Raw genomic sequence first — 13136 nt, 5'->3', positions numbered from 1 at the left:
TACACAACCTGTAAGTATTCATTGGTGTTTGTGTATTTATGATGTTTAAAACAAACAAGGTATCTACCACGACTGTTTAAATGGGTAAACGTTTTTCGGGCTGCTAAGTTGGGATGGCGGAGAAATGCTCTCCGCAGACCCATGCTCACAGCGTTATAAACCTTGTTCTTACTCAATATCAAGCCACACTTATTGTTTTTACTTCGGCTGTGAGTGTTTGTGTGTGCTCAGGAGGATGAGTTTCGCTTGTTCTCGCTGTATCGCCGACCCGGAAGCCTGTCCGCTCCTCGCAGCAGATCGCAGCGACGAGCCTCGCAACGTCCCGACCAATCAGAGCGCACTGGGCTCACGGGGGGGCAGCCTCCAACAAGCCGTTTAGGACAGAGAGTGAATACCGGTGAATACACATACTTTACAGAGATGCTGTATGAGAAACCATTGTGAGTTTGGAAAATTGCACAGTGTAAATCTATTTTAGTATACCTCAACAATGGAATTATGATCAGTAGAAATGGCCATGACATGGGACCTTTAATATTGTTTTAAATTAGAAGAAACACCATATTTGTATGTATGTGTATGAAAGTACTAAAGAGACAAAACCATAATACAATAACTGTATAACTGAGTCTTGTGTAACAAAATGTTTTTTTACATGCTTCTGTTCAAGACCAGTATTAAATTAAACGTCAACTGGGTACTCAGCAGGCTATTATAATCTGACATTGTGTAATCATTTTTGTTTGAAATTAGAGTTTTGCTTTTGAAAAAGGCATTTCAGTTCTTTTTTTCAAATGTAAATGTGTTCCTTTATAATGTTACTGATTTCTCGTTACGTTGTCTTTTTGATTCTGTCATTAATAACATTGTGATATAACAACCAATTATAAGAATCGACGGTGCCAAAGGACAGTGTTTGGCAAAGATACTATGACAGCTATTTCATAATGTTTCCATTTTCATTGTTTACTAAACGATTCCACCACTGGTGTCTTTGTCAGGAGCTGGTGGCTCCAGTTAGTACTGCCCAATCAGAGTCCACCTCACTTCCCAGGCCCGCCTTTGCACGGATATCATTGGTTACATTTTAATAAATAGTGGTCTTATGGGCGGAGCCTCTAGCCTTACGGTGAGTTTTGTTCCAGCGGTTCCATGATAGCCTGCACCTGGAAGAGCAGCCTGCCTCCGCCTCTGTCGGCCTGTCTACCGGTGAGTGACATACGGTACATTAGTGCACCTCTAACGGGATTTTTAACCTGGTTGGCCTACAACTTGTGTTTACGGTTAATGCATGTGCACTTCCTCTGTGTTTATTTAAATAGCACCGTTAAAGATACACATGAGTATGAGTACTGAGCGTTTAACCCAGTTATTTCCGCTTACTTCGTCAGAGAAGGGGCACGTGCGAAAGATACAGATTTGTATTTCACACAAAAAAGAGGTAAACGGTTTTATTTTTTATGTCGTTATGAAACGCTGGGTCGCCTCCTCCCTCTTCCCACTTGCCTGTCACAAGCTGCTGTTAACATGCTAACACTGACATGTTGGACAAACAGAGAGTCTCTTCATGCAACATAGTTATTAAATGATAGTAATATTGTTTCTGTGCGCATATGTATGACATACATGAAGTACATGCATCATTACCTTTGCTCTAGACTCTAGCAAAGGTAATGATATCTAGAGTCTAGATTCTGTGTGCGCGTGCGCGGGTGTAGCTGACCAGAGAGCAGTTAGCTTTATGTATGTACTTTATGTTATGCCACATCTCCATGGACATGAACTTTAATTCCCAATTACCTCAGATCTGTTTGTTAATGTTTGGCTTGTGGAACGTGTTGTTTGTCCTTTCATGGCATGTTCACATTGAAACACTTCTTGAAAGAGTACAGACAAAAAGGCAAATTATTTGTGAAATGTATAAAATAGCATATTTTGTCCCCTTGTCATTGGTGCCATTACCTACATATTTTATTTAGTGAATGCAACTGTATGTTCTTCGAAAGACAGAAGTAGAAAGTACAGCATGCCACTGGATATCTGATTCTAACCTGATAACCTGATCCCTCCCCAGTAATGAAAGGTTCCGTGGCCATGGAAGCCACCAGGAGAAGAGCCCAGCACGGTGCCAATGGGAAGTCCAGTGAAGAGGGGGGGCAGCCTGCACAGTGGGGGAGAGCATGGTGAGACGATGTTATGTCACAGGTTGCAATAGGCAATTTTCTTATATCATTTACTTTATCACAAGTTTATGTGGCTCAGGAGGTGGAGTGTCGTCCTCCATTGGAAGGTCGTTGGTTTGATCTCCAACCCCTGCTGTCAACATGTTGATGTGTCCTTGGGCAAGATACTTAACCTCAAATTGCTTCCAATGGCATGGACGGTGTGTGAGTGTGTTAGTCTCGCTGAGCAGGGGCCCCCTGTATGGCAGCCCCTCTCTCTGTATGAATGTGTGTGAATGGGTGAGTGCTGACTATGTAATGTAAATGTAAAGCTGCTATAAGGGGTCGGAAAGACCTCAAAGCGCAATATAAATGCAGTCCATATACCAATCCAATCCATTTTATTTATATAGCACATTTAAAAACAACAGAGTTGAACAAAGTGCTGTACATCAACAACTGTATAAAAACATAGCATAAATACATAAAAACAGACAGGACATGAAACAAATGTAATACACGAGACAATGAAACCAGATCAGAAGCCACCGACTGAAAAACTCTCCTATATGACGTAAAAACAATACAAAACACTAGTAAGGTAACAAAACAAAAAAAACACATTTAACAGCACAAGTGTCACCATGGGCCTATACTACGAAGCTGGTTCAACCTAACCTGGATATGTTTGAGTTAGCCGGTTGGCCTAATCCAAAACATACGCGCTGTCGCTAAACTGTACTACGACGCTGGTTATCAAGTGGATCGCTCAAGCCAGCCGTGTCCTATCTAGTTAGGTGCGCGTTCACATGAAAGGGGTGGTATTTGGAGCATTCGACCAATCACAAACATGGAGAAGCGTACTGACAGCGCAGCGTCATACTTCCTGAATGAAAAGTGAACTTTAATACTAGTCAAAAATGAAGAAGTTAAACTTTAAACATCCATGACTTAAACACTTTATCCAGGATAAAAGCCACATAGTCTGCACCTGCAAGGTGAATACAGCTGGCAACAGAAAAAGTGTTTGAATGCGTACATTAACAGGTTTATGATATCACTGCCCCGTCTAAAACACGATCTGACTTTAATTACATTTGTCTCGAGTGTTTCGTCAACTTAATGTGTTGCTTAAAATAATACTTCTGCATGCAGTATGTGACACTGTGAGTGTTGCACGGCCAGATACGGCTCAGCTGACTCAGATCAGGAGATATGATTATGACATTATGAAGTGATATGCCGCGGACTGTACTTAATGTTACTCTGATCCGGTTACTTATGTTGTGGCAGATATTTAAGTAAGCTTTCTTAACGCTAATGTTATAATAGTCAGATTGCTCTGAAGATGGAGGTGATATTCTATTCATGTTCACGTTCACACAGTCGGTGATTTTTGCCGGCCGTCTTTCCTGCGACGGCAGCTTTTCTGTATTTCCTTTCTCCTGTAATATGACTTGATCGCTTTAAACTCCGCACACTGAGCTCTGATTGGTCAGCAGGCGGTGCTTTCACTGAGTTGAGCTCTTAGCCTGCAACCTAACCTGGTCCCGACCAGGTTAGCCGCTAAGCATAAGTTACCATGGAGATCTAGCCTGCTAAAAAGAGAACCAGCTTCGTAGGACCGGAAAGCCGGAGTTTTCCCTGAATTTATCCGGCTAAGCGAAAATCCTGCTTCGTAGTATACCCCCCCGGTCTGTAAAAGCCAGGGAAAATAAGTGGGTTTTTAAACGAGATTTAAAAACAGGCAGAGTTGGAGCAAGTCTAACCTGGAGGGGTAATTCGTTCCATAACTTTGGAGCTGCAACAGCAAAGGCTCTGTCTCCCCGCTGCTTTAGCCTCGATTTTGGGACGACCAGAAGGAGTCTGTCAGCAGACCTCAGTGACCGTGTGGGTGTGTATGGTTTTAAAAGATCTGCCAGGTACGGTGGGGCTAAACCGTTCAGGGCCTTGTATGCGAACAGTAACATTTTAAATTGTATTCTAAAACTGACTGGTAGGCAGTGTAACGAGGCGAGTACAGGCGTAATATGTTCACGCCTGCCTGTCCTTGTAAGGAGGCGTGCAGCAGCATTCTGGACCAGCTGTAGGCGTGACAGGGAAGCCTTGGTCACTCCAATATAAAGAGCATTGCAGTAATCCAGTTTAGTGGATATAAAACAATGTATTATCTTCTCAAAGTTACTAAAAGAAAGGAAAGGCTTGACCTTTGCTAAAAGTCAGCTGAAAGAAGCTGGATTTTCATACCATTTAAACTAGGTCTGAACAATTAATTAAACTGTACTGAAATCACAATCTACTGCCATTTTTAAATCAACTGATAACATATTCAGCTTTTTCTGCATTTTGAGCTAAATTCAGCAACAAATGTACACAGTTCACAGCATTCACACGCATTGTCTGCAGGAAATGCATTTTCTAGTTATTATTGTTGTTTTGATGATGTAGTCTCATCTTCCAACACTACATTTGACTTGTTCTGGTAATACTGAAACAACATGTCAGGTCTGTGTATTGTGTTTGTTCAAAAGGTGCATGACTGATGATATGTGTATGTCTCTTAATGTCCACTATGTTTGTATATGTACATGTATGTACTGTGGGACGGAGTCCAGAACAAATGTCCTTACGGGGACAATAAAGTATATCGTATATGTCTGAATATGTTCTTTGTCTCCCAGCCCAAACTTAAATCTGTGTTCACATGTGATTCATCCTCAGGGAGGTGGACTGGTTTTCCCTGAGCGGTGTGATAGGCCTCCTCTGCTTCGCCCCTTTCATTGTCTTCTACTTTGTGATGGCCTGTGATCAGTACCAGTGCTCCGTCAGCCAGCCTCTGATTGAGTTATACCAAGGAGAGACCACCCTGCTCTCCATCTGGTCCCGAGCTCCCTCCTTCACCTGGTCGGCTGCAAAGATCTACGCCATCTGGGTGACCTTCCAGGTAAGAAGAAGAAGCACAAAAAATGAGGGCGGGAGGTGCAACTTGCATAATGTGTCCATTCCAGCTCTTGCTAAACAGGGAGGGATCTTGGCAAGTGTTAAAACAGGGTGTGTGTTCCTCCCATAGGTGTTCCTGTATATGTGTGTTCCTGACATTACACACAAGTTTATTCCTGGCTATGTCGGTGGAGTGCAGGACGGAGCACGAACGCCTGCTGGTAATTACTTACACACTTACATGTACCCCCATACATAGAAGTCTATGGCCACTAACTAAATAAATCAATATTATAAAGCAGGATATTGATTAACACAATTGTATTCATTGAAATGTGATGCTTCCGCTAAGAAAAACATGGTCTGTTGTAGACTGCATGCTCTCCACAATAATACAAATAAATAATCAAAATATATTTCGCAGAATATTCTGATGAAGGAAAACCAATATCTTTTTGGGACTCAGCTGATGTTAAATTGACCGGACTTCTTACTGCGGATTGATATGACTGCACATAGTTACTTGATCACAGCGCAATTAGCAGCGGTCTGTTATTGAAAAAGAGCAGACCTATTGTCCAAATTGACCAATCAGAATTGAGTATTCAACTAAGCCATGTAATATAATGTGTTAAATCCACTTTTACTTTAGGAGAGATTAATACAAATTTGTAACAAACAACAAAATGGTATGTTAAAATCTGATCTCCTGTGTTTTAAGGCTTGATTAACAAGTATGAGGTGAATGGGCTGCAGTGCTGGCTGATCACTCATGCTCTGTGGTTCGCCAACGCCCAATACTTCCACTGGTTTTCCCCCACCATCATCTTTGACAACTGGATCCCTCTGATGTGGTGTGCTAACATACTGGGCTACGCTGTGTCCACCTATGCTTTCACAAAGGCCTACCTTTTCCCCACGTGCGCTGAAGACTGGTGAGTACTGATCACATTCAAGTTTTATTTAAAATCACAAAATACACTTGTCTCAGGTGGCTTTGCAGTTTGTACAGAAAAACACATAATAACATGACAACATAGAAAATCCAACTGACAAAATGCTAATGTGAATGTAAAATACAACTAAAGGGAAATCATATTAAATGAAATACAATAAAGTATAGCACCCAGGGGGATGTTCAAGGCAACCCTGAGCCAGCCCTAGCTATAGTCTACCCGTTATTTAAAATCAAATTATTGATACACATTATACACAATGATAAGGGAATGGCACCCTTGCTGCCAAGCCTAAGGGCTACTGCTACTAAATCTTAATATAAACATTAATATTTGTAGTAATGTACTAGTGAAGACTTTTAGTCTTCATTATATTCTGTACAAACTGTGAAGTCCACTGAGACAAATGTAACATTTGTGATATTGGGCGATATAAATAAACATTGATTGATATATAATATAAAGCAGTATATTATATAATATAAAGCAGTATTTCTCTGTGAATATGAGTGGCCATAGATAGCCTTAATGTTCTACATTTTCTACAATTGTTTTCATAATCTTCCCAGTGCTTATCAAGATCTTTTCTTTGTGATTCTGCAGCAAGTTCACAGGGAACGTCTTCTACAACTACATGATGGGCATCGAGTTCAACCCACGCGTCGGGAAGTGGTTCGACTTCAAGCTTTTCTTCAACGGCCGGCCCGGCATCGTAGCCTGGACTCTGATCAATCTGTCATACATGGCCAAGCAGCAAGAACTGTACGGTCACGTGACCAACTCCATGATCCTGGTCAACGTCCTGCAGGTAAGGAGGAATACCAATTGCTATTGATGACCCTGAGCAAATATGTGGAAGCAGACACCTGCAAAATGAAATCACACCAAGATATAGAAACTGACTAGGAAAAACTCAACTTCTCCGACCTGTTTAGTTGTGTGTGTTTATATTTAAGTTTAGAGTTCTTGACTCTTAGGTGGTGTTTACACAAGAACACAAACGGTTGTATCCGCTACTTTTCTCTTTCGTATAGCCCGTTCTTTCACACGAGGCCGTAACGGAAACGCGGAAACGGAGCCCTCAAACGATAACGGCTCCCAAGGTGGATAGATCTGCAAACGGAACGCTCTGGGGGGCCAAACGGCTCCATGTGTACGTCCTATACGATCATTTTCCTGATAACGATGAAGCCATAGCCCCGCCTCTCCCCACCGCTGCTGCTCACTGCTGTAGCAGTAGCTACTGTCAGTAGAAGAAGATGAAGATGAAAAAGAAGATTCAACTTATTGTCATTACGTAGTACAGGTACTATGTAACAAAACGGTTTCTCTGCATTTGACCCATCCTAGTGTTAGTAGCAGTGGGCTGCCATTATGTACGGCGCCCGGGGAGCAGTGTAGGGAACGGTGCCTTGCCCCTGTCCCTATGGACTTCGCCACCACCGCCCTAGCTACTGCTACTGACCATGCTACAGATGTTAGTGCACAATCTACAGCTCCTCTACCACAACCATCAGCGGACATAGAGAACTACATGTTGCTAAATCCACCACGGAGAATAAACAGAAGGGCAACCATGCTCGGGGGTCTTCTTCGCTGCTTTTGGTGTATTTTGTGGCGGAAGTACAGCGCCACTTACAGGCCCGGCATATATACTACAGCGTCTCCAGCGCTTTCGAGCGGTGTCGTGTGAATGGAAGACTTTTTTGATATCGTATTCGGTTCGTTTGCGTTGCGTTTAGTTTGCGTTCCCGTGTAAATGGGGTCTTAAGCTACAGTTTGAGTAAACACTGCTTGTTGAGTCATTGTAGTAAAGGCAAGTTGTGTCTTTTTGTGTTTTTGTAGGCCCTCTATGTATTGGATTTCTTCTGGAATGAGGCGTGGTACCTGAAGACTATTGATATCTGCCACGACCACTTCGGATGGTATCTGGGTTGGGGAGACTGTGTGTGGCTGCCATACCTCTACACACTGCAGGTAACAAACACATGCATGCATGTTAAAAATGCATAGTAACAATTATGTCATGAATATGAAATTACTGGTCCTTAGTGGCATCATGTGTAAACACCGTTGTTTCAGTTATGTGGGTCTTCCCTGACACCAACACATCACACCATGAGGACTAATGATTGGCAGCAAACCTAATGGGATCCACCCTTTGTAAAGGATCAAGAGATATGATTTGAACTGCTAAACCCATTAGAAATGCATGTGAACATGATAATCACTTACCTTTTACAATAACAATGCATTTAATAATCAAAATGTTTCTTCAAAAAAGAAATCTGATTTGAATCTAAAATATAAGGGTTGCTCATACAATACACACTGTACAGTAATAACAGTTAGTTGTTAATAACATTAAAAGTACAGTTCTAAATTGCACAAATCAAATATACATTTGATTTCATATAGTGCATATTAGTTTCAAAGATATGGTTAAAAATAATATCTATTTGGATGAATTTGCTGCATGGAAGGTTTTTTTCTCCAGCCAAGGCTACTGCCAACCTGTTATTACTTAGCCGGTACACCGGGGGCCTACCCATTGGGAAGCCCTAAAGTAAAGTTGAATGTAAAATACAAGACTGTACTAATTTATACTGAACTTAAATCCTATGTCTTAATGCCATCCCTTATCAAATACTTGTCATTCAACCTATCATTAGTTTTGCTGTCAAATTCAGCTCTCAAATCTATAAAAGCACCAATAAGTGTACATTAATGTGATAAATGCTCTGCAGGGTCTGTACCTGGTGTACCACCCGGTGCATCTCTCCAGCGTCCATGCCCTCTCCGTGCTGTTGCTCGGCCTCGTTGGGTATTACATTTTCCGCTCCACCAACCACCAGAAGGATCTGTTCCGCCGCACAGAGGGCTCCTGCTCCATCTGGGGCAGTAAGCCAACGTACATCGAGTGCTCGTACAACTCCGGTGACGGCGGCCTCCACCGCAGCAAACTGATGACCTCAGGTTTCTGGGGGGTGGCCCGGCACCTCAACTACACCGGGGACCTGATGGGCTCCCTGGCTTACTGTGCCGCCTGCGGCTTCGGACACATCCTCCCGTACTTCTACATCGTTTACATGACCATCCTGCTGGTGCACCGCTGTGTGCGCGACGAGCACCGCTGCAGCAGCAAGTACGGAAAGGATTGGAAGCGTTACACTGATGTTGTGCCGCGCCGACTCATTCCTGGGGTGTTTTAGAGAAGGGGAGCAAAAGGGGAGGCGGGACCCACAGGGATAGGGGCTACGTAGATTCAAACATTTGAATGTGTTGTGTGTTTTATATATGTCTAGAATATAACATACTGAAAATGTTACACTACATTTTGTACATTCCAAAACAAATGTTTGTAAATAAGAGCTGGACACACTCTTTCAAAATATGCAGGTACAGACATTTAAGTGCTCTTTTTTTCCTGCCTCTTAAAGGCAGTATGATACACCAGTATGCTGCTTCCGTTATGATGTGATCATTTAACATACTTTAAAACTATTTCAATAACTATACAATATATTTTTGGAGCTAGTAAGACCAAGCGCATCTTAAACCACCCAAAGCCAAAATCAGGAAGAGAAGGAGTCAGTTATCTAACGCACAACATTCTGTGACATTCCCATAATGCACTTTGCCATTTTGATAATCATTTATCAAGACACAACATGGCTGATTATGCTTTCTCAAATATGAGAATTTGAAGTTTCTCTGTTTATATCTGAGTGAGTTTAAAACCTTTTTGTTCCCTTGCCTGTTGCTCATAATCAATGATGATGATGGCACTTAGTTCAGGGAGCCATGATGGGGGCTTTTTTCTCACCAAGTCATTTCAGATGGAAAAAATAAATGTATTCATCAATATAGACAATAATATTGTGTTGCTGTCGAAGGATGGACCAATGGGATTAAGGGTTTCTCTGGCCTGCCTCATAAAAAGTGTCATCTCTGTGTCGGATTGCGACATTTACGTTAGCTAATTCTGTGCTAACTGAAATGGTTTTGTGTGTGTCAAAACATCATATGTCTGCCGTTTGATATTATTTCCGTATGCCAGCACTGCCTTTCCTATAGCAACACAATTCACTTCAAAAGGTTGATATTTGGTTGATTTATTCTGTATGAATACAAGCAAATAAAAAAGGATTCAAGATATGTGTGGGTATGAAAGTCAAATTGGGAAATGTATGACAAACAAAACAGTAAGACATTTAAATGAAATTGCACCCCAGCATGTTATTTTGATGTTCAACACTAGGGGGCAGCAGATGACAGCTAATGCAAGTGGTCAGTTACATGTAAAGAGACTTGTATTTGTATACATATCTCCATAGGTGGCGTAGGTTTACCTAAAAACATACAAACAGCTTAGAATACACATGTTATGGTCCTTTCACTGTCCATTTAAAGCTTGTAAATATGTTTCTGTCATTTACCAAATCCACACCCAAACCACTGCATCATTTGCTTAATGCACTTCTATGTTGTAACACTTACTGTCCTATCATCATTTAATTTGAGCATTCGTGCACTGATCAACAAAATCTCAGTGGATACTATGTATCAAAAAGGCAAAACTAGAACAAAACCCACATAAGAATGACACTTTTTTACAACATCTTAACCAAGGTCTTCTTCAGGCAAGCTTTTTTAAAACTTTTAATCAACTGTAAAAATTGTATATAGCCTAGTAAATCTCTATTTCGTGGGAAATAGTTATTTTCCAGTACAAATATAAAGTTAATGGTGTTAGAAGGAAAGCTTGCACAGGGTAACCAACTATTGAGAATGACAGTATACCTTCATGGTTGTAGATGATAAGATATCATTTAGAAACTGCAGTACAGCTTTAAATTGGCCTTATGCTGTAGTTGTTTTATCAACGTTTCAAAATTAGCAATTCACCTTGAATGTTATCTTTGGAGTGAAACTACATTGGTATCAAATCCAAAATAAATGTACTAGGTGCATTATTGTAGGTGAAGACGTCAATGATTGACAGCTTGTTCTCAAGTGTTTTTAGTTATCCATGACACCTGGCAACCTATTATGCCATGTAAGCACCCTCCTGCTCCCTGCACACCCCCCCCCCCATCAGTGGGTCTCCCATATCTGTAATGATACAAGTTATGGATGTAAATCAGTTATGATAATGGAAGACTCATTAATTCCCCTTGCGTTCGTTCAACGCTAATGCAATATCCAAGATTCATTGCATTACATGGGACCACGTTACAGATCATTCTCTTTTCAGGTTAATTGATTCCCAAATGATCCTTGAAGGCGAGGAAATATTGCGTGAGATTGAGGGGGTTCTACTGCTGGGCTAACTCGTTGACCGATAGCTCTCTGTGAAAGAGGTTGAAATCTGAAGAAGGGATGATCTTCCTGTGAGGACACTAAAAGCTACGCTATTGAATTTACAAATGGAGAAGCACGCACCCATCCATATAAATATCCAGTGTACACAATAACCATATTGTGGAAGGCCCTTTTTGCAGCCGCACATTCATCTGCACTCACAGGCAGGTGGGGGTCAGGGAGAAAGAAACAACAAAGTTAGGGGAGAGTGAAAGACCACGAGGAGGTAGAGCAGAGGTGTCCAAACTACGGCCCGCGGACCATTGTGAATCGGCCCTCAGCAAATTCAAAAAGGATAATGACTTAAGTATAATAAACTTCTGCTTGTCTTATATTGTACTTCTTAAATATATCTCTTCAAATATATGACTTAAATATATGACTTAAAGGTGGGGTTGGTAATTTTGGAGAAACCAGCTGGAGTGCGCTAGAATTTGAAAATACACAGCCGGAACAAATCTGCCACTTCCTTACAGAGCCCCTCCTCCAACACACACGAACGCGCACATGACCAATGAGGGCACGAGATAAGTTTGTGCCCAGATGGAAGGCTGACATGCAGGTAGGCCATCCAGTTATTTTAGCCGGCTCAGATGATTGGTCGTGCTTTTTACAGTACTTCCACAGATGACATTTTTTGATGTATTCATTGTCAAAGCTCTTGAGATATTCATTGCTATCGGGATGTTAAGAGCATTCCATGGAATATAACAAAAAGTGTATCTCGAGCCGGTTTCTCAAACTTACCTACCCCACCTTTAATAAGCCCAATTTTCAAATCAATTCAGTCAATTAAAGTTGAAAACATGTTCTAACAAATCTAAGTTGATAAGATAAAAGCCCAATAACTTATTTTCATAACAACCTTGAAATATACTCTTCATATTTCCTCTTATTATAATCAATCAGAAGCTTCTGTTTTAAGGAATGAGCTGCTAACGAAATGAATGAAACCCTATGGAGAGCTGTGATGTAGGCTGTTCTTTTCTAACAGCATTTTCAAGCATCAAGAATAATGTACCTACATTGGATTGATTTTTCCAACTTATAACTGAACTTATGAGGCAATATACCTCGTGAGTGGCCCAGCCTTTCGTATATTTGTCTCTCTGTAGCCCTCAGTGAAAACAGTTTGGACACCCCTGGGCTAGAGGAATGCGATATCCAGAAAGCACAATGGGATACTTGGAGTTGGTGCCACTCCTCATCCAAAGTTGGCTTGATTTCCCGAGGGGCCAAATTAGTTTTTATGGGAGTTTTGGGGGGTATGAGCGTTGTTGTTGAGAGTCAAAACCCAGGAGGAAAAGGGGCACCTCAGAGGAAAGTACATGATTTGTCAGCAAACTGCGGGCACCGACGATTTGCATGTACCATAAAGTAGAGCAGACCTCTAAAGAGCATTCCAGGACTTTAGAGGTACGCCTCATAACCACACTGCGGTGGGTGAGATTAGCTTGACTGGCTGCTCGTGGTTGGTGGCAAGAGAGTGATTCTCGTCATCATGATGTTGATTTCTTGTGTTTGGGTTTGTTGGTTACAAATTTGCTAATTTCTTTTTTTCTACTTCAAAAGGCTTGCAACATAAGCAGTCCCTTGTTTTTGTATTTTAAAGCCACTTTAGCTAAGCGACTCTACGGATGGTGATGACGGTCATTAGGGTTAGGGTCTGGCCTGTCCACGACTTTGGAAATACATTGAAGGTTCTGTAGGGTCC

General features: G+C 41.5%; 1 protein-coding gene across 2 annotated transcripts; it reads left to right on the top strand.

The window, feature by feature from the left end:
• The first annotated feature begins 1031 nt into the window (after window positions 1-1031).
• On the top strand, window positions 1032-10216 carry dhcr7 (7-dehydrocholesterol reductase). Of its 2 annotated transcripts, none has more exons than XM_034231893.1 (8): window positions 1032-1209; window positions 2075-2183; window positions 4884-5106; window positions 5233-5323; window positions 5824-6037; window positions 6662-6866; window positions 7904-8035; window positions 8806-10216. In XM_034231893.1, the coding sequence occupies exons 2-8, from the start codon at window positions 2077-2079 to the stop codon at window positions 9268-9270; spliced, it is 1437 nt and encodes a 478-aa protein (XP_034087784.1). In that variant the 5' UTR covers window positions 1032-1209; window positions 2075-2076; the 3' UTR covers window positions 9271-10216. The 2 variants fall into 2 exon arrangements, with proteins under 2 accessions (XP_034087784.1, XP_034087783.1); XM_034231892.1 differs by lacking the exon at window positions 1032-1209 and adding an exon at window positions 1423-1441 and having other exon boundaries at window positions 8806-9270.
• The last annotated feature ends 2920 nt before the right edge of the window (window positions 10217-13136 follow it).

The sequence above is a fragment of the Gymnodraco acuticeps genome, unplaced genomic scaffold, assembly GCF_902827175.1.
Source record: "Gymnodraco acuticeps unplaced genomic scaffold, fGymAcu1.1, whole genome shotgun sequence".
Taxonomy (NCBI): domain Eukaryota; kingdom Metazoa; phylum Chordata; class Actinopteri; order Perciformes; family Bathydraconidae; genus Gymnodraco; species Gymnodraco acuticeps.
The sequence above is the reverse complement of the archived record's forward strand: the minus strand, read 5'-3'. Positions and strand labels throughout refer to the sequence as shown.